The following is a 26,937-nucleotide window of genomic DNA, read 5'->3' as shown; positions in this document are numbered from 1 at the left end:
GCTCATTGAATATTAATGAAGACTGTTTCACCGGAATAATGCTAATCTTTAAAATGCAATAACTTTGATATTCTAGCTTGTCGGATTTCTATTAAATCTTTATTCTTATGTTCGTCTGATTTTTCTTTATCTGTTCAAACCAAATTACATTCAGTGCGGAGTTTCAGATCAGAATATCAAAAAAATTCTGCTCGCGCTTCGCGCTCTCATTATTAATGTCAGAATATATCCAATTACCCATCATTTTCTTGATTTACAAAGCATGAATAGAATGTCCCGTTTATAGGTCTGAAATCTCAATTTTGTTTCCGCTCGCATCAATTGTATAAATATATACCTATCCTGTTCATGATTAGAAAAGTGCTTAAGATGTCCTGTTTTTAGGACTGTAATCTCGTTTTTATTTCCGCTCGCATCAATTGTATATATATACCTATCCTGTTCATGATTAGAAAAGTGCTTAAGATGTCCTGTTTTTAGGTCTGAAATCTCATTTTTATTTCCGCTCACGCTTCGCGCTCGCTTCAATTGTTTAGGTATATACCTATCCTCTTCATGATTAGAAAAGTGCTTAGAATGTCTCGTTTGTTGGTCTGAATCTCAATTTTGTTTCCGCTCGCGCTTCGCGCTCGCATCAGTTGTATATTTATATACCTATCCTGTTCATGATTACAAAAGTGCTTAGAATGTCCAGTATTTGGGTCGGAATGTCAAATTTTTCAGCTCGTGCCTCGCGCTCGCATTATTTGATTGTTGATATATATATCGTCTTAATGGGTAACTGCAAACAGTCCTTATAACACGTCCCTTTTGATCAGGCCAGAGCGTATATAAAGAATATCTGCTTGCGCTGATCACGTTCGCAGTTATTATTTGTTACATACGCATCTTGTTCAGGACCACAAACATTGCCCAAAATGTTACATTTTCAGGACAAAATACATGAAATCCCCCCCCCCCGAAAAAAAAATAGCTCGCGCATCGCGCTCGATTTATCTAATTATATATTTATGTTCTTTTATAAGAAGAAAGCTAAGAATGACTGTCATACATATGTGTATATATATCAGTAGTGTGTGTGTGTGTGTGTGGGTGTGGGTGTGAGGGTGCATGTGTTAGGGTATGTGTGAGTGTGTGTGTGTGGTGCACTATTGTGTGTGTGTGTGTGTAATTATGGAAAACTCAATTGTGTCCACCCCCACCATTGAGGAGAGATTTCAGCACCCCCACTGAAAAAATCGTTCCCAGGTCCCTGGATTCGAAGGTGGGGACGATGGTTGGGGGAAATTTTGAGTGCTTAGGGTTCTGCGTTGCTTGATTTCGTGTGGTCGTGAAGTTTGTAATTTGGAGATCCAGTAGGACTCGCGCTTTAGTATGATTTGGGGCTCTTGTTTCTTGATGAGTTCTATGCCTGTGATTTGTACATTGTTAACAGAGTGATTAGGTAAATTGAAGTGTACGGTATAGGGGAGGGTCTTGTGGTTGGACGAGTTGTAATTGATTATTTCAGAGCGCGTGTTATTTAAGCGGGTGTAGAGGGATGTTTGAGTTTTACCTACATATTGCAGTTTGCATTCAGTACATGCGATTAAATAAATTACCCAGGAAGATTTGCAATCGATATGGTCTGTTATGAAATAAGTCATCTTTGTGGAAGTGCTCGTGAAAGTGAGGGTTTCTTGGATGTGTTGATGTAAGATGCATTTTTTAATTTGCATCTGTGGAAGCCAAGTTTTGCAGAGGCTGGTTGTGTGACTCGATTAAGCGTGGTGTCTGGGGTGATGTGAGGATATTCATCGTTGCTTTGCAAAGCATCTTCTTCGATTGCTTCTACTAGCATAGATATTGTTTGGGGGTCTTCATTTTGGTCTTGGTCTGTGTTGAAAGTGTGTGTGGGTGATTTTGAGTTGACAAGTATGTCACGTAAGGATCTAGTGCGTCGATAAGAAGTGACTGGTGGTTTGGGGAAAATTCTGCGCAGTTTGTCACATTCGTTAATTAGGGGGAAGTGTTTGTGAATGATGCAGGAAACATTGGCTGTGGCGGGTGTGTAGGTGATGGGAAAGTGTATGTCGTCGGATGAGTTTCGATTTTTGTATTTGAGGAGGTCTTCGCGAGGGGTCTGTGATGCCCGGGATATTTGTTGTTTGACCATGTTTTGGTTATAGTTTCTTTGTGTTAGGTGTGTCTCTAATTGTTGGAGGTGGTGGGAGCCTGGCTGTATGGAATGCTGGTGAATGTATGTTTGGGATGACATGATGAGGGGAGTAGGTATATGCGTGTCGGTAGGTTTGGTATGTAGTTTAGTGTGTAATGTACCGTTTTCATTGTATAGAGTTACATGTGTATATATATATATGTATATATATATAATATATTTCGGGAGAGGAAACAAATATGAGAGGAGAAAATATGCAGGTTTATGGGAAGCGGCCTACTTGACCAAGCCAGTAGTCAAGCAAATTTGATGCAGTTTATGATATTGAATGATGAAATAAAAAAAATCATAAAATATGAACAAATATATAGCTATAACATAAAAATACCATATCATAGGCGTGATTTTGGGGAGCTGCAACCGTTGACACAATTAACACTTGCCCCGCAGCACCGGCGACAATAGTCCAGATTGGACCTTGTTGTTTGAAAGTGCCCTTTCCCAAAATCAACATAGAGGGCACATGACTCTCAATCTCTTATCAGCGCCAATCCACTCATCTTCCCTCCCCAGGGAAGATGAATGGATTGGCGCTGATAAGAGATTGAGAGTCATGTGCCCTCTATGTTGATTTTGGGAAAGGGCACTTTCAAACAACAAGGTCCAATCTGGACTACATCAGGGGCGGATCCAGTTTTTTTCCAAGGGGGGGGGGGGTTGACCAGAAGGACCATCATCCGCGAAGCGGCGAGCTGATTTAAGTGATGATTTCCTGGCATCTATATACTAACGCAATGGAAACCATAAAAGGCAGTTAAAGGTCAAGTCCACCCCAGAAAAATGGTGATTTGAATCAATAGAGAAAAATCCAACAAGCGTAATGCTGAAAATTTCATCAAAATCGGATGTAAAATAAGAAAGTTATGGCATTTTAAAGTTTCGCTTATTTTTCACAAAATAGTTATATGAACAAGTCAGCAACATGCAAATGAGAGAGTCGATGATGTCCCTCACTCACTATTCCTTTTGTTTTTTTATTGTTTGAATTACACAATATTTCAATTTTTACAAATTTGACAATAGGGACCAACTTAATTGAACCATAAAATGTTAAAACAATGGTAATTCCACGTGTTCAGAGAGGAACAAAACTTTCTTTCACATGACAAAGAGGGGAAAATTAGAATAATTCATATTTCAAATAATAAAATACAAAAGAAATAGTGAGTGGATGATATCATCAGTTCCCTCATTTGCATACAGACCAGGATGTGCATATGACAGTTTTGTGAAATTAAGCGAAATTTAAAAATGTCATAACTTTCTTATTTTACATCCGATTTCGATAAAATTTTCAGCGTTGTGCTTGTTGGATTTTTCTCTTTTTATTCAAAACAACTTTTTTGTTGGGGTGGACTTGTCCTTTAATGCTTTCGGAATATATTTTTAGGGTCTGGACATAATAATAGGATTAAACCGGTATTAAAGTACACACGCAAAACGTGCCAACATTTCCAGAGTGCGCGTTCCCTAGGGGGGAAGGGCAGAGAATCTTTCGATGTCTAATCAAATTCAAATCAAAAGAAGACGTCTCCTGTGTCTCTAGTACCCTTTTCAGCTCGAATTCGAATCGTCTCAATTGCTGTGTTAATTTTTTTTTGCGTAAATAGGAAAAGGTTGAGGAATTTGAAATAATCCCTCTTCCTGCGCGAAGTGCATTCATTGAGTGGTATAAAATGCCAAACTTGGCATAATTGCCTACCTTGGTCAGATCAGATTTGAGAGAGAGAGAGAGAGAAAAAAAGATAGCCACATTATCTTTAACTCGCAAAACAGAGTAGAAGACGGTTATGCAGGGATTAGATATTTCTTTCCACGAATAACGTTGAACCTCTGAAATTTCGAAATTTTAATGAAACCTTAACTTGCTCTAATTCATCGGATTTTTCTTAGACTATGAACAAAAAAGAGCTTAAAATGGGAAAGGGGTGGTACAAGGAGAGAGACTCTTCCTTTTCCTTGCACGCGAAGCACCTAAACCTCTGTGGTTTATTTTTTTCAACGTGTATTTCGCTCACATTAAGTGCTTCTTTTTGCATGATCAAGAAACTTGAGTGATATTCAAAATGTTAAATTAATTGCCCAAATCAAGACAGGAGATGAATGTGCAGCGATATCGAATAAAGTTTCATCGGATTTATTTTTGCATAAAGCGCGGCACGAACTTTATGCCTGCCCCTTAGAGAAGACACTTTCCCAAAATTGCTTGCTGAAAAAAGAAGAAGCATATGAAGAGTGGGGGTAGTATTTACCATATTCGACCAAAAGAGCGGAAATTTTGAGTCAATGCAATTTAAAGAAATTACTCTTTATTCTGTACACTAATGTATACTTTATAATTTCTGGCAACTATAGCCGGGGAGGGGAAAACGGAGTAGAGAAATGGTGTGGGGAAACAAAGAGAAAGCCAATTTCAGCGCGGAGCACGGAAGCCAATTTTTTTTTATGAAGAAAAAAAAAACGTATGGATTAGGTTTTTATTCTATTTTGACAAAGAAAAAATAGAAAACTATAAAGCTATATCCTTCTTCCATTTTCTCCCTCCGCTTTTTCCTTTCTCCCTCCGCTTTTTCCTTTCTCCGCTTCTTTTTAATATTTAATGGATATTATTTAGTTTTACTTAGCAGCTCATTTAATTTGGGTACCGTTCCGTACGGCTGCACTGTGTTTATTCCAGTAGCGTCTCAGTAAACCATGTGGGCTTTGGAGTGAGGTGAATGTCGCCATCTAGTGGCATTCGCGAATTATTAGGTTTTTTTCATTATTATCTTAACTTTTTTGTAAAGGCATGACATTCAACACAATCCACTCTATTTTCCAACCACATTAGCCCCCTCTTAATTGTTAACTTTTTTATATTTGTTTTGTCAGTTGCTGGAACTAAATAAAGACTTAATATCTTGATTTTTTTATTTGATTCAATGAGAATCGATTTGATAATATCAGGCTATTTCAGGCTATTGAATAAATAGGCCTGTATTTCTAAGTGTATATGCATAACTTCGCTCTTGATCCGTGGATCGTGGATCCGTACGAAAATCGTACGACCATCGTACAATTGTGGTACCCCTTTCATAAACCTATCCTCCAATTAGCCGCCTAATAGTAATGCGGATAATTCAATAAAAATTGCGTTCACAAACTCCGAAAATTATCCGCATTATTTTTACGAGCGCCCGTCCTGAAAAAGGTGGATAATCGTCATGACAACTGGACACGCCCCCTCCGATGCGGTTGTGTTGGAAAAGGGTGACCTTGTGACCGCACCATGGCAATTATCAGCATTATTTGGAAATACGTTCATAAACTCAAAATCTTGTCCCGATGTTGCTATTATGCGGATAATTGCAGCATCAAAATAATGCGGATAATTCTGGTCCTCCTCCGATTTTACGACCAAATTATGCTGCTATTAGCCGCATAATTTTTTTTTTTTTTTTTTTTTTTTTTTGGGGGGGGGGCTTATTTCAACAATAACCAGTATAATCAATGTTGAATGAGTGTTGATAAATATGATCATGACAAAATGGCCCAAACTTTTATTTAGGGTCGTCCACTGCATGTCTTGCTTCCGCTTTTTTTCTAATGTAGATGACTTAGGACAGTTTGCCTACACATCTAAATGCAGAAACACGAGGGTATTTAATTCATAGCATGAAATAAAAAACCATTTAAAAAAACAACGCAAATACACTCAGGTATTATACCGATGTCCTTCCTCCTTAAACTGGGTTACATTGAAAATAAATGAAAATGTTAGTACATAATCTGTATACATACTAGTACTTCATCGGGTGTGGTAATATTTATCCTTATTAAAATTAAGATTTTTAAGACATTATACATGGCTTTTCAGATTCATGAAGATGTATTATTTTATTATGTAGGCCTATATTTACACGGCGCGCAACATGCTGTTCTGTAGGCCTTTATATAGTACTTACATGCGAGCATTCCATAAAATAATCAACCTTTTTGTACGCCCGACCCCCATGTTTCTCAAGTATTACTTCACTTCATAAACTGACCAAGTCATGGTCCATTGAGAACATTACAGACTGGAGCAAGAAATTAGAGACATAAATTTCATGAAGGTTCCACATATAGGGGGTCGGACGTACATATATTATGGAATTGCTCAATGCCCATGCATATAATATGTATGTATTCAAATTTCAGAGTAGGTCATGTAAAATATCGTCCAACTCCTTAAATGGTCAATTCCATGCACCCTAATTTAAAAATTTGAAATAAATGATAAATGTTAGAAGTCAAACAATTTACTACCATTGACTTCGTGAGATAAGCATCCCAAATAGATACATGTTTGGAATGTTAATGAAACGACATGAAGACAATCGATATGACTTCATAGACGAAACGACGAATGACCATCCATAATAGGTCAATGTTGAAATCAGTTCTATCTTTGAAAAGAATAAAACTCAATGTCGATTATCGCTTTCTTGTCTGGTTGTGACGTCTGGTACCAATCATGAATATTCATATCTAACATTCTGAAATCTAAACTGAATGCACCAGTCCTTTTATGGACAATTAATGCACATTATTCCAGTCTGACCAGGAAACTGAAGCAACCTAGCCGGATGCAGTGGGGATCGGTCGAGGGGTGGGGTGGTCTATTACTTTTAACAAAGCTAACAATTAGACTAATTGGAGATCCCATTTAATTCCCTTTGTTTTGGCGCAGGAGGATAAATTTGATCCAACCTTATTTCATTTTCATGATACCATTTTGAATGTTAATTTCATCATCACCACTATTTGTGTATTCATTCATTCTTTCGTTTATTCAGTTATTTATGAATTCGTTTCATTCTATTAATTAATTATTTTTTTATTATTATTCACAACTCCTATGTTGATCTCCCAGAGCGCTTACATGTATGACTATACTACATGGTACATGAATGAGAACAAATTCAACACGCTAACACGGGTAAAGGGTACTCTAATTATTTTGAATATGTTAAATAACTAGCAAGCTTAATCTAATCTAAAACATGAACTGTTTGACATGAGAATCAATATTGGAAGTGTTTATCAAATAAAGACATTTTCAAGGTATGCCTACATCTTGTTTACTGACAGGGAAGAGGTTTGTAGAACTTTCTTTCCGGATTCACACTGGTTTCTGGAGATCTACATGAACATATTTACTGCACTTAAAATTCGAACTAACAGCAAGCAAAATCCCTTTCGTACCCGTCTATCATGTTGATGTCCACTCGCTTAGAAAACACGATTGATTCGAAAACGTTTTTATATTTATATAATTCAAAAACTCAATGAAAATATCACACAACATTATCACGCACCGCAGACCTATACTCCCTTTTGAAGCTGCTTACAAAAGTCAATAATACTGTCTATTCCAGGCTTACTCGGTTAGCAAAACACCAAACACAGCAGATGAACTGATTTTATTGTTTCCATCAGGGGCGGATCCAGGATTTTTCGCAAGGGGTGGGGGCACATTTTCCCTAGGAAAAAATTTGACAAGCCAAAAAAAGGGTGTTTTAACCAAAAATTAAGGGGATTTCGATATCCTTTATTTTTCATTTGGAGAAACGGATCATCCTAAAAATGGCAATTCATAGAGGCATGTCAATATTTGCCGGGGGGGGGGGGCTTTCATTGACGAATGGATACCATGCGTGACCATGGGGTTTCAAAAAGCACCACAAAAGCACCCTAAACAAGTATTTCCATGTTCTGAAAACGTACCCCTTAACAAGTATTGGCGTGTAAAACCGTACCCTTAACAAGTAATGGGTACAAAACGGTACCCTTGACAAGTATTCCCTGAATTGACCCCTAAACAAGTAAAACGATATCTTATAATCGTTATGTCACGGACGTCGGCTATAATACGATTTTAAAAGTTATTAACTGAATACGAATGAAGACTGGTAACAGAGTAGTATTCAATTGCTTAAAGGACAAGTCCACCCCAACAAAAAGTTGATTTGAATAAAAAGAGAAAAATCCAACAAACATAACACTGAAAATTTCATCAAAATCGGATGTAAAATAAGAAAGTTATGACATTTTAAAGTTTCGCTTAATTAAAAAAAACAGTTACATGCACATCCTGGTCGGTATGCAAATGAGGAGACTGATGACATCATCCACTCACTATTTCTTTTGTATTTTATTATATGAAATATGAAATATTCTAATTTTCTCCTCATTGTCAAGTGAAGCAACGATTAATTCCTCCTGAACATGTGGAAATAGGATTGTTTAATACTATTTGGTTCAGTCAAGTTGGTCCTCATTGTCAAATCTGTAAAAAATGAAATATTGTATAATTCAAACAATAAAAAACAAAAGAAATTGTGAGTGAGTGACATCATCGACTCTCTCATTTGCATGTCACTGAGTTGTGCATATCACTGTTTTGTGAAAAAATAAGCGAAACTTTAAATGCCATAACTTTCTTATTTTACATCCGATTTTGATGAAATTTTCAGTGTTCTGCTTGATTAATTTTTCTCTATTTATTCAAATAAACATTTTTCTGGGGTGGACTTGACCTTTAAGAAGACATATTCACATAACCTTCTCATGTTCTGTCTTTCACGAGTATTCAACAAGTTATTTCCGTAATAAAAGTTCACTTTTCATCACTAGGATCTTATTGGTATATGACCATGGTGACATGAACGTGACGATCGCGATCATGAGAATCACAGACAGATCACATAATTTGTCCTCATAACGAATTCAAATACTATTTTTCTATTATTATTGTTAACAACCATTCAAGAATAGGCTCGGTGTAAAAATGGCAGAGGTAAAAATGGGAGAGGTAATGATGGCAGAGGTAAAAATGAAAGAGGTATAATCCAAAAGCCCCTCTATGTACAGTAGATTAAATAATATAGGTTCTGAGAAGAAAATTAGAATGATAATGTTTGACTAATGGAAAGGGTAACATTTTTAAATCATACTGTAGATTTTCTGCACCAATTTGATAACACCTGAGTTGGTTTTTCTTAATTTATTCCTGGACTTACATGCACAGCTTTCTCATGTCAAATCGCTCTTCTAATATTCAAATTTGAAGCACACTTTGGATCCCAAGTATTGTACTTAGTTCATTAAAGGGGAAATTCACCTTGACATAAAGTTTATTGTAAAAATAGCAGAAAATAATTTAAATGATATTGGTTAGGGTTTAAGGGAATCCATCAAAGATTTAAAAAGTTATTAGAATTTTATATTTTAATGTTGAAGTCATTTGCGAGCAGTTTCTTTTTCCAAATCTGGTGTAATAAAAAATATCAATGAAATGTCATTTAAAAAAAATGAAAATATTTTTTATTGTTTTTCAATTTTTTTTCAATTTTCAATTCATTTCATTTTCAACAGAACGAAGTAAAGTGGTCGAAATAATTACAATGAATTTATACAGACAATATAAATTGAGGCATGTATAATGAATGATATTTTTCCATAAGTAAAACAAAACAAATGGAGGGATCCACTATAAAAAAAGCAGTGCTTGTATTGTTTGGACCCCTCTAAATAAGTATTGTAGTATACCAACATACAAATCATTTCACATCCGCTCCTGAAAGACTTTTTTTTAGCAATCATGAACCACTGGTTAAAAATTTGAAAAGTAATACGGGGCAGCTGCTCGTATATGACGTCACAGATCAAAAACTCAAACTTCTAATAACTTTCTAAATCTTTAATGGGTTTTCCGTAACCTTCACCAATAATTTTTTCTGCTATTTTTACAGTAAATCATTTGTCAGGGTGAATTTCCCCTTCAAAACAGGTCGATATAAATGGTACCTAAGAAATGCCTATAAATTTGAAATAAAATCCTTGATTCGCTACACATTTCCAAATTCATGCGGTAAATGTTACCATAGAAACTAGTGTAGGAACTTGCCATCCATTGGACTAGCTGCAATGAAGTATTGCTCTGAAAAATTAAACACTAATTGCTATTGTTATACCATTTACATTAAACTATATACGTATCATATCAATATCTATTCGGATCCATTATGATGTTGAAATATGAAAAATTACTTTTATTACAGAACGTTTTTTTTTATTTTTCTCTTATCCAAGTAATACAAGTGGTTCGAAGAAATCCCGAACTTGTCTATTTCAGTGTGTTAATGGTAGCGCACATTTTGGTGTTTACATTGAAATTCGTTATGTATGTGATGAAGTGCTGTTCTACTTTACTTTACGAAATGGTCAAGATAAATCCTTTCATCACTCACTAATTGAAATCATTTTGGCATGAAAATGTTTGAGTATAATCATATCAACGATTAAGTATAGAGCTGACCTAAAATGATTAAAAATCTAAATAATATCTTTCTAGTTCATAATGCTCATTCCGTCGATAGGATTCCATTCAAGGTCAATAATTATGACTGATATTAACTGGAAAGGCTCTATCTTTTCCTTGTTGATGTAGCATGTCATGATCTTTACCTCAGTCATTTTTAACTCTGCCATTTTAACCTCTGCCATTATTACCTCTGCCATTTTTACCTCTGCCATTTTTACCTCTGCCATTATTACCTCTGCCATTTTTACCTCTGCCATTATTACCTCTGCCATTTTTACCTCTGCCATTTTAACCTCTGCCATTAGTACCTCTGCCATTTTTACCTCTGCCATTTTTACCTCTGCCATTTTTACCTCTGCCATTATTACCTCTGCCATTTTTACCTCTGCCATTTTACCTCTGCCATTATTACCTCTGCCATTTTACCTGGCACCCAAGAATATACATGTAACAATATTCATGAAGTGTATGTTTCGGTACATTCTAGTGCACTTTTTAAAAATACAATCCAATCATTATTACTTCATTTTCTGAAAACGAATCTCCGTTGCTTTTCGTCTGACGTAATTATGTGGAACAGCTAGATCGACCATAATATGCGATTATTTGCTTTGTTGTAATATTAAATCAATTTCTTTCCTGGGGCCCGTTTCATAAAGGAGTTGCAACTGTTGTAACTGTGCCATTATGGCAACTACCATGGCAACCTTGATTCTGATTTGTTGCTGAGCCCTGTTACCATGGTAGTTGCCATAATGGTAAAGTTACAAGTACAACAGTTGCAAGTCCTTTATGAAACGGGCTCCTGATCGGTAATACTTTCAAATTTTTTCCTATTTAATCTTGCGGTCTGGCATCATTGTTTTATCATCATGAATTTTTGATAGTTTTTATTTCCTTTTCTTCACATTTTATCTCTTAATTTTCGAGAAGAGGTTAATATACCAAGGGTAAGTTCAAAAGATACAATAGGTGAATCAGGGGAAGGAGTACTTGCGACATTCTGACATTGACAAAAACTGAAGGATTACTTTTTTTCACACCCCAACATGGGATTAGGGATTGTAGCGTTTTTCGATTGGATATTTTCGCAATTTTTTTGTGATATTCCCTTTAAATGGGAAAATTCCTTTCATTCAAATTGCCCCTTAACCGAGTACTTTGTTTTATAACTTCAGATCTAGATAAGTCTCTGGCCGTGACTTTCACATCCAAATAGAGTTTTGTTCCTATTCATTATGATAGAGATTATGTAATTACATCCATTATTCAAATCACATTTTCTAATCGTCATTTACCTATCCCTATTCTGTTTACCCTTGATACCGACATTCAGCACATTTATGCGAGGCGATCTGGAAATAAAAATTATGGTGGTCATAATGAAAGCATGTCAATATTTGGTGGACCATGTACAGGATCCGCCTACTTATATAAGCGCCCATTTCCGCATTTCTGAGGTTTTCTTTCTCTTTCCATTTTCTCAACGCCAGTAGTTCTATGCATGGAGCTACTGTGGTCCATGGGTCGCATTTATTTTGTTTATAGAAAGTCATGACTGCAAAGGCGCAGTTAGCCGTTAAAATAGTATAGAGCAAAATTACAGCCATTAATTCCTGGTTTGTATTGATAATTCGCAACACAGAACAAACATTTCAGCTCATCAAACACCCCCCTCCGGCCTCTCTCTCACTCTCTCTCTCTTTCTCGTCTATTGTATACACTGTCACGGTCGACCAGGTTTAGACGACACATGTGGAGAGATCATGCGGATGCAATCGAAGCTCGTTTATATAGCTCGCTACTTTATATTGATTGGGACTCTGCTTGCATTGTGTGGAAGGAGCCAAGCAGTTACATAAACCTAGCTCTTGTTTATCCAACGACCATTTTATTACTCGAGTCTAAAAGTGTACTTTCCTTGTAGGAGTGGGATCAAAGTCATAGAACCACTTAAGACCAGGCAACAGAGTTGAGGACAACATGGCTAACTTTCAGAGGAATGGTCGAGAACCCAAAAGAGGGGTAAGTCAGTTTTTGGTAGTTGGATCAACAGGGGATCTACATGATCAAGGGGTAACTCCTTGTTTGGATTGTGGATTGGCGGAATGTAAAGTGTTCATATATATATATATATATATATATATATATATATATATTGATTGGGACTCTGCTTGCAGCTCTTATTTATATATCCAACGACCATGAATAGAAAGAAGATTATTGAAGATTATGTCTCCTCACGGTCTTCTTTTGTTGAAATATAGATGTTTTCTAATTTCTTTCCGTGACGGAAAACTTATTTCATTATATCGACCATTTGTCGTAAATAGTATCCAACTTCATGGATTAAAGATTCGACTTTACCCCGGATCGAATTTGAAATTATCATTGTTATTATGATACCATGGATACCGTCCTTCGTCGAATTTTAATCATTAACTACGACAAGTATAGGTATATTGCACATTTTGACTATGTACTTCTTTTCACATATACAGTTAGTCCTGTGATAATGACTATTGCTAGGCATGCACGATGTCAGAAGAATATTTTTGTGTCTTAAGTAAATTTACTCTCGACCTCGGGTAAATACAATTAGAATCACTTGCGGATCGAGCTGTAATTGATAAGTGGACCGTGCTGATTTTTGAAACAATCTCGCGGTATTAGTTCTGTAAAAGGCTACCGTTCCTACATGCATCCTTCCCCTCCTCCTTCGCCTATTCTTCTTTTATCGGCCTTCATATTTCCCCCTCTCCTTGTCTCTTTCTTTCCTTCCTTCCTCTTTCCTTCATTCATTTTATTTTTTTCTTTCTTTCTTTCTTTCTTTTTTTATTTCTTTATTTCTCTTTCTGTCTTTTTCTTCTCCTCTTTCTTCTTCTTAATTCTCCTCCTCCTTCTTCTTAATTCCAATTCTTCTTCCAATATACTGGGTTCCAGAAGAAACTGATCAAAATTTCCACTCAGTCAAAATGAACATTGTTTTTACACAGGCTAGCTTCAGTTATCTTTACTTAGCACATGTCAATAGTGAATACATTGGTTCAATCACAGAGAGGCTATATATCCCCTCATATCCATTGGGTTTAGCACCCAAAGTCACAAACTCGCAAAAGAAAGACCAGTGGAAATGGGATGGGTTCAAACCCCCGGGGGGGGGGGGCACTTACATTGACGAGTGGATTAATGCGCGACCAAAAACACGTAAAGATCATTTGCTTTTGCATGCCACACTTTGTGGAATAGCCTTCATGAAGACATACAAAAATGTACCTCTGTCGAAACTTTCAAAAATCTTCTACAAACTTTTTTTTATTTAACTCTTAGCTCTTTATGCGCCTTGAGCACTCTACAGAGTGGATTTGGTGCTTTATAAGTCACATTATTAGTATTATTATTTATTCATTATTTATTTTTTTATTCATTTATTTATTTGTTTTTTTGGTTGGAGGCTCCCAAATAAAAGGTGATTAAACAAGAGTCAATGAATGGAACATAATATTACTTATACGGTGGCTAGATTTGTATTGGAATGGTGCAGTGGCGTACCCAGGGGCTGGGGGTTCAACCCCCTTAATCTTTTTTTATACCCAACCCCCCCCCCCCCCCCCTTAAATTTTTTTTTGAAGACTTTGTTTTTGCTCGTCAATTTTTTGGGGGTACGAAACCACCTAAAATTGGTGGTGAAGACTCTCTTTTTTTTTGGGGGGGGGGGGACGTCAACATTTCATTCAGCTTGAACCCCTCCCTTTAAAAAATCCCGCGTACATGTACGCTACTGGAATGGTGTATACTCCAATCATGGACCTATTACAAATGCTCCAACAGCACGAGTTTAGGACTCTCCTTTTCATGTTCATTTATGTCATGGGTGTCCTGCCTGGTAGGTTTAGGATGTCAGAGTACTCTTTCTTTCTTCCGCTTTCTCTTCCATATCCTGTGCCTATGTCCAATAAAACTTGAAACATTCCTCCCCGGTCTTGATGATATTAAAGAGGTTTCTTCACTTTGCCGATGGGTGTGTATACAAGTCACCTACATGAATTCTCAGTCTCTTTAACGAAACATATACCCCTTTCATAAACCCATCCTCCAATTAGCCGCCTAAGAGTAATGCGGATAATTCAATAAAAATTGCGTTCACAAACTCCGAAAATAATCCGCACTATTTTTACGAGCGTCCGTCCTGAAAAAGGCGGATAATCGTCATGGCAACCGCACACACCCCCTCCGATGCGGTTATGTTGGAAAAGGGTGACCTTGTGACCGCACCATGGCAATTATCCGCATTACTTTGGAAATTCGTTCATAAAGTCAAAATCTGGTCCCGATGCCGCTATTATGCGGATAATTGCAGCATCAAAATAATGCGGATAACTCTGGTCCTCCTCCGAGTTTACGACCAAATTATGCTGCTATTAGCCGCATAATTGGGTTTATGAAAGGGGTATTAGTGTCGAGCATGCTTTCGGAGAAAGAAACTCCAAGGAAATTTGGTACATCATGTACATAGTGAATCTCAGGTAAAAGGACTGTGTGTATCAGGATAGTCTGATAAACCGAACTTTTCGCATTTACTACGGGGAAATTACTCTCTATAACGCACAAATTAATTTGAAAATACATGTCTAATCACAATGGAGAGCTGAGAGGCTTTTGTCGTTGGTGGGTGGGCAGTTGGTGGGCCTGGACAGCAACGGAATCTCTTGACTCTGGACAACGACACATTCGCAATTGTACGTCAGGTACAAATCTAATGATCTGCTGTCCCAGTCCACCAACTTTTGACAAAACCTCTCAGCTCTCTGAGCTCTGTATTGTCATTTTATTTGTATTTTTAAAGGAATCGTTGCGTTGTAGAGAGTCGATCTCCACGTCGTGTATGAGAAAACAACCTATCAAGACTCAAAGTATGTCTCCTTTCAGAAAGCAATCGGTAATTTCGAATATATAGATTATTGGAGAGCTTGGGGACAATGCAAATAATATTGTGTTGGTAGAAAAAATTCTTAAAGCCTTTTAAGCCAATTTTTTTATTTAAAAAATCTGTGAAAGAATTATATGATGGTTATTATTCTTTGGTAGGATTGGAACGTGATACTGATCCTAAACGAAATTTCAGACGGGCTTTAATTGTAGCCATGTCGTATCATCAAGCTTTTTCCTGCGGAAGCATTCTTGTAACATATAACCTTCTTGTATACGTTCCTTTACTTCTTCCTTACCTTTGAATCCTTTCATGCATTCAATGGTATATCAGTCTACTTCTCCTCTTTATTCCCGGGACTTTATATTTTAAGTCTACTGAGAGATTTGTAATTATTCAAGTATTTTAAGCTTAAAATTTCTCAAAAGCTTATCAAAGAAGGAATTAAAAGGATTTAAGTCTAAGGATATAGTGTGTTACCATGGACCCAGAGTAGTAAGTCCATGGTGTTACTTAACAAGTAAGTCTGTTGGGGCTTTGACTGCCATGACTGCCGAATCTAACATTTCAATATACCCAAGCTAGAAAAACGTAATTCAGTTTAACATCGAGATGCTTTCACAATTATGTTATACATCATGAAGGGCCAAATACATGTTGTTACATTTGGGAACATATTTTGAAAATATGACTGGAATGTTTGTTTTAAGAGAACTTTGTTATGCGTGAAAGAAAACAAACTGGGACCATACAATTATAAAGGAAACTCGGTTCGGAATCTCGGTTCCGAAGAGATTAGAATTGTTTTGGCTCGAATCGTATGGGGGAAAGAGAAGCATCGGAGATTAATCATGATAGACAGACACTCATATACGAATAAATGATAGCCATTTATGATAAAATTAGAGATTCGGAAAATAATTTCCCCTGAAAAGCAACCGGATATGCCCAAAGTCTTCTCTCTTTAGGTCAACTGGGTATGATGAACTGTAATCGTTCAGAAATAGAACAAATCCGGTTGATTCCAATATTATATTTTGTTTTCAACGGGAAAAAGAACCGACCCTGGTTTTACGCGGAATCACTAGCGTACCTATGGTTGGGGGCAGACTGCCCCCCCCCCCTGACGAGTCGCAAACCAATGCATGCAAGGGACGTATCCTTGCCCCCCTGATGAGTCACAACTGATCCCTGACGAGCCACATGTTGCCCCCTCCTTTTGAAGTTGAAGACCTTTTTTTTTTTTTTTTTTGCTTGTCAATTTGTTTTCTGGTGCGAAATGTCCTTTATATCCTGTCGAGGACCTTTTTTTTTTGCTTGTCAATTTTTTTTCTGGTACGAAATCCTTTATTTCGGGTAGAAGACCTTTTTTTTTTTTTTGCTTGTCAAACTTTTTGGCGGACGATTTTGCCCCTACCTGTGGAAAATCCTAGGTACGCTACTGCGCGGAATAGAATACTTTTCGCGAAATGATAATCAGTTACATTATAATGAATCAATGAGCTTGTATTTGCTTTCAAAAAATTATTTCTATATACTTTAGAAAGTGGCTTTACCAACACTATGGGATTGTGGGCGGCACCTTCTTTTGTAAATGCTGCTTGTTTCCCCATTTTCCGTATCCGGTCCCCTCAAAGCCGATATACATCAGTGTGTATCCAAAATAGTTAACACTTTGAAAAAAAGATACATAAATAAATGGAAATATTTGTAATATCCTGAAGCCCTTTTCAGACTCTTTTTTAAAAGTCTCGTTTAAGCGAATGGGTAGGCCTCGCTAGATAGTCGGGGCTATTAACAAGGAACCGTACATTCATACTTAAGGATCCATGGTGTTATCGCCACAATAGAAACGAATTTACATAAACTCGAATCGCCGAGTCCAAAGTCCTTTCACAAAAATACACTGACATAAAGACGCATTTCGTTCCGTTCTAAACACAGATAATGGGTCGAAGTTTATAATAATAGTTTTTATTGTCGCGGGCATGTTTTAATAAAATAATGCACACAATGCTATTCCATGCTTTTATTGCTTAAAAATGTAGGGTTCGCGATTGTCAACTATTCATTTGATAGCAGTTGATGCCAGCTTTGATTCAAAGAGCAATAAATCAATTTTTGATAAGAGTTCAATATTAACGTCATTGTTTACCAAGTGTCGGTCTTCTAATCGAATAATAAAATTCCACCCTTTTGGGGACAAAATTTGTTATACAAAATAATGGTTGGGGTTTAATTTCATAAAGAAAATATGATAAATAGTTTGCAGCAAAAGTAGTAAACTCTCCTACATAATAGTAATAGACGTATTAGGCAGGAGAGGATCCATCATTGTCTAATAGGAAGAGAAGTAAGGGGGGGGTGGTGTAATTTTTTCCCCGATCGAATGAAGCTATCTAATAGCTTCATTATGCTTGTGTGTAAATGGGGGGGGGGGGGGCTAGTCTTAAATATATTAAAGTACATGTTAGTTTTTTTTTTCAAACAAGATAAGATACTCTGTTAAGGTAAAAAAAAAGTCTAATAAAAATGAGCTCAGCATGGCGTAAAAGTAAAATGAGGAAGTTAGAAAATATCACTTCGAACGGTGATTTCATTTTTGTTTAGCCATTTTTTAAGTAGGCTAAACATAGCCTTAATGGCAGTCTTGACGCTCATCCTGTTCCCATTTCGTGACCCAGGATCATGGATGCCAATTTGTCATAAATATGTTCTGGAATGTCTCCTATAATTCCTTTATCGAAATTAACCGTTTTTCTTAAAGGCAATGCTCACCCAAAAGCGTATTTTTTAATAATAAAAAGAACATGATTTCATTGAAATCAGAGGAAAACATGTAAAATAAGAAAGTTTCGAAAACTGTTCTACCAGCGGGCCCTGCTGTTATTATTACCCCGGCCTTAGCTGAGCTGCCTAGGCGCTCAAGCATTCAAGGAATTTCTTCCTACCGGGTACCCATTCACCTCACCTGGGTTGAGTGCAGCACCATGTGGATGAGTTTCTTGCTGAAGGAAATTACGCCATGGCTGGGATTCGAACCCACGACCCTATATCATTAAATACGTCTTGACTGCTTCTTTGTTGTCAAATCTTTAAGAAATTAATTATTTAGTTATATAGATTGCATTCAATGAAATATGGAATAGTGAAATAGATATCGAGTGTACAACGCTTGCACTAATTTGCATTATCATCAATAGTATGTTTTGTAAAACCCTCCTATTTAGCGTCCGATTTTGATGAAATTATCTGTCTAGATCATTTTACCTGGTCAACTATGTTTAATGGCCATTTTCTATTAAAATCACCTTGTTGTTGAGATGGACTTCACCTATAATAATGTTCATCTAGCATTTAAAACATTCCTAATACTGCATACTTGTGTTTTTCCCCGTGTTATATTATCAGGGGCGGATCCAGCTTCCGCCAATAGGTGGGGGGTGAAAAAAAATATGTACCCATATTTTCCCCGATCGGCCGCTCAAAGTTGATTTTTGTTTCTCTGAAGGGGTAGTCGTGACAGTCACTCCTAAGCTTTATTTCTAAATGTGTAATAATCTCACACATGTATCCCTTTTTTAAAAGTGCGAGCGCGAAGCGCGAGCAAAACTTTTTGGAAATTTCATGTATTTTGTCCTGAAAATTGAAAATTCTGGGCAATGTTTGTGATCCTGAACAAAATGTGTATGTAACTAGATGATTACTGCGAGCGCGGAGCTTGATGCGTTCTAGCCTGATTTAACAGGGACATGTTAAGAACTTTTTGCAGTTACCCTTTAAGACGATGTATATTTCAAAAGATTGAATACAAATCTTTGACATTCCGACCTAAAAAAATCAACATTCTAAGCACTTTTTGTAATCATGAACGGGATAGGTCTATAACTAAACAAATGAGATTTCAGACCTAAAAAGGGGACATTCTGCTCCTGTTTTGTAATTCATGAAAAAGTATGGGTAATTTGGTATCTTTCTACATTAATAATAGGAGCACGAAGCGCGAACAGAAATTTTTATGATATTCCGATCTGAAACTGGAAGTCCGTTTTAAATAAAGAAAAGGCTCAATAAACATGTGTGCGCGTGTTTTAGAGAAAGGCAGATTCTGGGCATTTAGAATACATATTTCATTCACATGAATTTCAACAATGCGATCGCGGTCAAAATGCGAGCGTACAGCGCTAGCTCATAGGCCTACGTTTTGACAATCAGACACATGAGGATATTTTGAAAACTGCATGGAATACACAAAGAAAATAGGTACTTGGCAAATCAAATAATGCGAGCGCACAGCGCACGGTGAAAATGCTGATATTCACACCAGAGCACTAAGAAAAAAAAACAATTTGTAAATCAAACAAAATAATGAAAGCTCGATGTCCGAGCTGAAATATGTTTTGTATATTGACTTTAAACTATTTTAAGCTCGATATATCAGCCTATTGAGCAAGATAATTATGTAGCCCTATCTCATCGAACAGGCAATGCGTGCGTGAAGTGCTAGCGGAAAATTATATATAGTGACATGAAAGAAAAAAAAATCAAAGTCTTCCTCTGACCTTATTTTAATCTCTCGTCTTCCTCTTATTTTTCCTCACATTTTTTCTCCTCTCTTTCCCTTTCTTTTCCTTTTTTCTTTCTTTCTCCTTTTTTTGCTCCACCTTTGCAAATGAATAGATCGCTCATTGTTTTTTTTTTCATTTCGATTCAAGTTTTTTTGTTTTTAATAATTTTTTTTTCCTTTCCAGACTAGGAATTCCAAACATAAACGTGTCTTTTATTCGAATATTTATACTTTGCTCGCTGGACACTCTTTGACAGACGATATGAAAACAAGAATTTTGTTTTCATTTCAATTTGATCATGTATCCGTTCATTATCTTTCAAATAGGGATCTCCAAATATAAAACCGTCAACCACTAAATACGACTACTCGACATACCGGCTATCATCCCCGCTAACCGAAATAAAAGCCACGTACGATGTGGTGGTTATCGGATCCGGTTACGGAGCGTCTATTGCTGCTAGTCGGTGTGCTAGAGCCGGTCAGACGGTTTGCGTTCTAGAAAGAGGGAAGGAGTGGTGGCCAGGAGACTTCCCAGAAAGCGAACTCAAATCTTTCAACGAGTTACAGGTGACAAGACCGGGACATAAAGCCATTTTTGGTGAGGAACATAATTTGAAATCGAATTACCATCACACTCAAATTACAAAGAAAAAATCACACTAAAATTAAGGCAGGGATGAAAATTGAAATTAGAAATTGAATTTGAATTTCAAATTCAATTCAAATTCAAATCCAAATCGAAAGCCAAACCCAAAGATACAATGCCAGGCAAGAATCAATAGATTTGGTATAACAATCTTTCTTTAATTTCAGCTAATTACATAACAACAACAAAGGGAAACCTATAAATTCATCACTTCATAATCAAAGCTGTAAAATCGTGACGATGTGACTATATCCATGATAAAACAACGAAAGTACATGGGCTTATATACTTTCATAATTATGGTATTTTACTTGTAAGAAGTAATGTTCAAATCAAAATAAATTTTAGACATATATTTGATTTCAGCACCTATTTTACGTCATGTTTTTTTTTCGGGTGGTCGTCGACATCCAGGTAAAGAGACTGGACTTTTCGATATGGTGGTCGGGAAGGATGTCAGTGTTCTGCAGGGCTGTGGACTGGGAGGAACATCTCTTATAAACGCTAATGTCGGTCTCGAGTGCGACATCCGGGTCTTTGATGATGAGGTAATTATAGCAATAACGATGGTGATTGGTTAAGATATTTTATTATCACAATATCTTTAATATGATGTTAATTTCAAGTTTTCCATGATTTGTTCTCCTTATCCTCGTATTTTTTTCCTTTAACAGTTTAATATCATTATCATTGTTGTTGTTTTCATAAATATTATTATTTATTATATTCCGCTTTAGAAACGTTATTGGTATCATGTAGGCCTATATAACTTTCATTATTATACGTATCACATAATATTCCATGTTCAACTATTAAACCCAATCGTTTTTCTTTTTCATTGTTGTCAGGCCTGTTATTAATACAGACTTGTAATCATGTACAATCCGACACTCATTTCCTTGACAATACATCGGTTTTCTATCAACAGCGACACTTGAGAGCAGTGAAAGTGAAATTCCGATTGAAAATTGTACCATTGAGCAAATATTGATTTCTTTTCGATGTGCCCTTTGCAATTAAAACCGTAAACATCCTATAAAGTTCGCAGGATGTGATATTACCATGATTACCAGGGTACCATGCAAGAGGGAAGGGATAGATCGCAGGATAATGCGAGTGACTAAGAGAGAAAGGGGGAGAGGATGGGGGAGAGAAAAAGAGGAAGAAAGACGGAGTGAGAGCAAGGAGAATGTGTGCGCCGTTGTGTGGGCGATTTGGAGGGTGTGTGTGTGTGAAAGGATGCGCGTTTGATTGAGAGTGTGTTGATGGGATGGGGCAAATGAAGAAATGAAGAGAGTGTGCTGGAGAGCTGGAGAGAATGAAATACAAATAAAATAGATACCAAAACATTGAGTTAGTAGTTCGTAAATATTGGTCAAATAGTTTCGCAAAAAATAGTTTCATTTTGTGTTATCACTTACAAATTTTGTTATTTTCTAAAATATTTATCTTTATAAATGTTATAGAATATAAGAGTGAAATTAGATTGTTTTATTTTTAAAATATCCAACTTACTGACGTTGTATTTCATTAGATTTTAAATGCAATATGATTGAAAATAAGTGAACATTTCAGTGTTATTACTAATTTATAGAGCGCAGAAACTATTCGATAACGTATATATTCTACTGCACTTTTTTAGGACTCCTAAAGTTATGCTTGTTATTAATTAAATAGATGTGGAAGCACCGTGGTGTAGCGGTTCTGACTCTCGCCTTGTAATCAGAGGGTCGTGTGTTCGAATCCCACCTTGGTCTAGCGTCCTTTGGCAAGGCGTCAATCCACACTTTGCCACTCTCACCCAGGTGCTAATTGGGTACCGGTAGGAAACAACCGTCATTGTTGTTGGTTTAGCAAGTTTGCGCCTAACAGACTGCTTGAAATGCTATGAATCCAGTGACCGGGTAATAATAATTGTGAAGCGCTTTGAACAGTCGTAGATTGATAAAGCGCAATATAAATGCCAATTATTATGTGTTTCGAGCTTTGATTTAAAGTTGTTTACCGATGGTGCTTTCCTAACTTCCAGGGATAAGCTATTCCAAAACTTACCCCTGGAAGTTAGGAAAGCACGAACTATGTACCAATTGATACTTTCGTTTGACCTTTGTTTTTTTTTGTTTTGATTTTGTTTTACAGAGTTATGCATACGCACTATAAGTTGCGGAGCCAGTGTATTTTTTGTGGGGAGGGGTGGGGAAAGACGACCTCAGTATATAAGATGACCTCATAGTTATTTTTGTTTCAATTGAATAACAGGGGTAATAAATAGTTACAGGATCAAAACCTCTCTTTTTAATATGTTTCCTTCTTCCCTTTTCTACCACCCGTTTCTCACTTCTCCCCTCCTTTTATCTGTTTTAAAGAGGAAGTTCAACTTGACAAAACGTTTATTGTAAAAGATTGTAGAAAATATATTGCCGAAGGTTTGAGAGAAATCCACCAAAGAATAAAAAAAAGTTATTCGAATTTTAATCATGTGATTTGTGACGTCATATAGGAGCAGCTTCCCTGCATATCTTATGGTAAACACTCCCCCTTCAACTACATACATTAAAAAAATCATAGGGGCAGTAACCGCCACCCCTGTACCTGGCCACCCTGTGACCATGCAAAAAGGATCTAAAGATCAAAGATTTTGAATAGTATATCGTCCATTTTTTTTAAATAAGACATATCTCAAATCATTATCATTTTTTCCAGCGCTGGCCAAAGGAACTTCGCGAGGACTTAACCGTGATGTATGGCGATGACAGGCAGCATGTATATGATATGTTAAGACCGGAGAGATACCCAAATGACTTCCCTGAACTTTCCAAGATGAAAGCGCTTAAACTAGGAGCTGCCCACCTCGTCAAAGATATCGAGGATTTACAGGTTTCTGATGTTTTCAGCAGGTAATATCCTTCTCTATATCCTCATGGAGAATCATGACTCGGCAGCTATAATTTGTAATGAGAACTGTTTCAAGAAAATGACCAGGAAGAACGCCAGTTAGTGAATTTTGTATTTGGACTTCCTGGTTCAGAAATAAAGTTATCACAGTCTCATGAAAGAGTTAATATTTTTGTCTTTGAAATGAGTAATCCAGTGTTACCCGGGGAGCACCTTTAAAATGCGCAACTTTCCTCCTATTTGCTTCAGAGGTGCCTTTATAATGTACAACTTACACCTTTTACGGAAATTAAAGATATGTAATGTTTTGGTATTGCTGAAGGTGCTGTGTTGAATCATTAATTATACCCCCAAAAAATAACAAAAAAATAAATCACTTGGTTAAGGTGAGGAGGATCTTTCCTTATATTGAACCATTTTATTGATGAATAGCCTTAGTCATATTCACGCAGTTGTCACGGACGATAATTACGTAAACCTCGTTAGTGTGTTTACTATTTATTTATTTGTATTTTCAGTGTTATCTATCAAGGTGGCCTCTCCAGTTATCATGGTGATATAAACAGCCATCCTTGTTTGTTAGAAACAGAAACTTGAAATACTTTATTTCCGCGTATTAACTTTGCCAGTTCATAGCATTAAAATACGATCTTGATCTATTAACTTTCATATCTTGTCAAATTTGAAAGGTTATTATATATGTTTGTTTATTGTATTTCCGTATAATAAAATAACAAATACAGAGTACAAATAAAAATAAATAAAACATGAAACGATAAGGTCACGGTTGCAATACAGTAATAAATGGTAAGGATGAAAAAGTAAAGCATACGGCTGGTAGTCCATATTCAGCTGCAATATATATATATATATATATTGCTGCTGGTCTTCCGTAGAGCCAGTTTACTTGAATAATGGCTATGGTTATCATAATGTGTAAGAAGTTGACCATCAAGGTGAGATTAGGCAAGCCAGTTCTTGAAAAGACATATTTTGTTCATGTATAATCAGCCGAAATATTCTTCCTCATTACAAGTAAGTTCGCACATAAATAGCATTAATTGCCAAAGATAATGTGTTTTAAACCAGACAGAATGCATTCAACGGCCGTTAATGGTTAACAGATAAATGATGTCATACGTACATCGACAAAGTTATATTGTTCATATTCTTAAAATATGGTGATCCCTTTAAAAACACAATACAACCACAATGAACATTATCCAATCTGCCCTTATGTTACAGGGTGCCGCTATATGTCAATTTTAAACATGCTGAGAAGAACGAATTTGGAATACCCCAGCCTGCATGCAACGGGTGTGGCAATTGTGTTGGAGGGTGCAACGTAGGGGCTAAGAACACCCTCAACTTCAATTATCTGCCAGACGCAAGAACATTTGGTGCTGACATCTTCACGCAGGTGGGTGGTTTATGTATGCATTCACTAATCTAGTTAATACATTAGGATGAGGATCAAAAGATCCGTAATAAAATTGTACGTAGATCTAAAAGCAGCTAGCCCTCTATTTCCCTCCGTCTGAAAGTATTTCAGGAGACAGTCCTGAGTGTGTAGGAAAAGAATTGACTTTAGATATGTAACAGAGTGAATTTGATTCCGTTTGCAATTTGCAAATGATATAATACATAATCACAAAATAATATGATATATATGAATTGTATCTTGAAGAAAAACCCTCATAAATTAAGATTACCTTGGAAAACCTATTAGCGTAGTGTGTAACAAAACAATTCGTTTTAATGCATTTTTAGTCTATCGATAATGCAGCATTAAATACTTTCTTATACTCATTGCCTTTCGGATCATACAGGCTAAAGTAAAAGCAGTTCTTCGTGAAGAATCTAAAGGCATGTGGAAGGTGTTTTACGAAGTGCTGGTCCAGGATGTCTTCCATGTGGTCGAGCAGACGGTACGGGCAAAATTTGTCATCATCGGCGCGGGTTCTCTTGGATCCACCAATATCTTGATGAACTCTGCTGAACGAGGCTTGCAGCTATCTGACAAACTAGGAGAGGGATTCACGACAAACGGTGATGCTGTGAACTTTAGTTACAATACGGCACATAAAGTCAAATGTGTCGGTGTCAAAACGAGTGATGCCAAACCAGGACATGGTCCAGGGCCTTGCATTGCATCTGTCGTTGATATGAGGCTCCCTAATGCCCCACTGGAAGACGGATACGTACTTGAGGACGGGACACCCCCTGTCGCTTGGGAGGCTCCTTTGAAAATACTTCTCAAGACCACACGTGGAATAAAGCTCTCTCATGGCAACAACACACGTGAAGCACTACGTGCCATATCTGGCCAGGCCGTCAAGAATACTCTATCTGTCCTTTCCATGAGCCATGATTCTGCAGATGGAAAACTGGTTCATGACAAGGTCAGTGGGCGAGTCACGGTTGATTTCCCGATGGTTGGATGTGGAGATAACTTTCATAAGATCTTCGAAGGGTCGAAGAAGTTGACATCTGCTTTGGAAGGACATCACATCCCCAACCCGTTCTGGAAGGGTATGCTGAGTGAGCTGAGGAATACCAAGGGTGTCATAACAGTACACCCACTTGGTGGTTGCTGCATGGGCGAGTCTGGAAAGCAAGGCGTCGTCAATCATGCCGGTCAAGTTTTCGTTGGCAACTTCGATAACGTCTACCCTGGCCTTCTTGTAGTTGATGGAGCAATCATGCCAAGGAGCCTTGGTGTGAATCCAACACTGACAATTTCCATGGTTGCTGAACGATGTATACGTCTTCTAGCAAACAGGCAGGGTTGGACCATAGACTATCCATCTAGACGAAACATAGGTTTGCTAAGTTCTTTCATCTTTGACTCCATTTTATAATATTCATAATGTAACGACAGTTCGGTATCAAAATCAGGTTCTATATGTATTGTACTATATTTTTAATTCTTACCGTAGGCCTAATTTCTTTCTATCTACGACCTTTCTATTTTTATTAACTTAGTGGCATATGTCGGCGGGACTTCTGCGGTCATGAATAACGTAATATTGATTATACGAGTTGAAATAACAAAAAATACATTTGCACAGGCTATATTCTACATCACAATTTGCAATGAATTTTACATACAATTCCCATCTTTGAGCAATTTTTGGTCTGATGAAATAATAATTTCAAGGGTAAGAAAATTATATTTATTCAGAAATGAGTAGTACCTTTGGCCATTTTTTGCCAATACAAGTTATGGAAAACTATGGGGTGTCACTTAGTTCCAAAACCAGTAAGCCCAAGTCGAAGAAGAAACGAGATCAAGAATGGTCAATTTAAAGAGTTTACAGACGTGCTATTC

The 26,937-nt window shown here is 36.8% G+C and overlaps 1 protein-coding gene across 1 annotated transcript in view; it reads left to right on the top strand.

Moving 5' to 3' along the window:
* The first annotated feature begins 11,908 nt into the window (after positions 1–11,908).
* The window catches only part of LOC129254620 (uncharacterized), a 21,703-nt gene continuing 6,674 nt past the window's right edge, over positions 11,909–26,937 (top strand). Inside the window, exons 1-6 of the mRNA XM_054893124.2 lie at positions 11,909–12,590; positions 20,390–20,663; positions 21,126–21,259; positions 23,415–23,608; positions 24,852–25,026; positions 25,436–26,429. Of these exons, the coding sequence (XP_054749099.2) occupies positions 12,549–12,590; positions 20,390–20,663; positions 21,126–21,259; positions 23,415–23,608; positions 24,852–25,026; positions 25,436–26,429 (1,813 nt within the window). The 5' untranslated portion in view covers positions 11,909–12,548. The remainder of the gene's footprint in view (positions 12,591–20,389; positions 20,664–21,125; positions 21,260–23,414; positions 23,609–24,851; positions 25,027–25,435; positions 26,430–26,937) is intronic.

Source organism: Lytechinus pictus, chromosome 2 (genome assembly GCF_037042905.1).
Source record: "Lytechinus pictus isolate F3 Inbred chromosome 2, Lp3.0, whole genome shotgun sequence".
NCBI classification, from domain to species: domain Eukaryota; kingdom Metazoa; phylum Echinodermata; class Echinoidea; order Temnopleuroida; family Toxopneustidae; genus Lytechinus; species Lytechinus pictus.
This window is presented reverse-complemented; position numbering and strand designations above follow the sequence as displayed.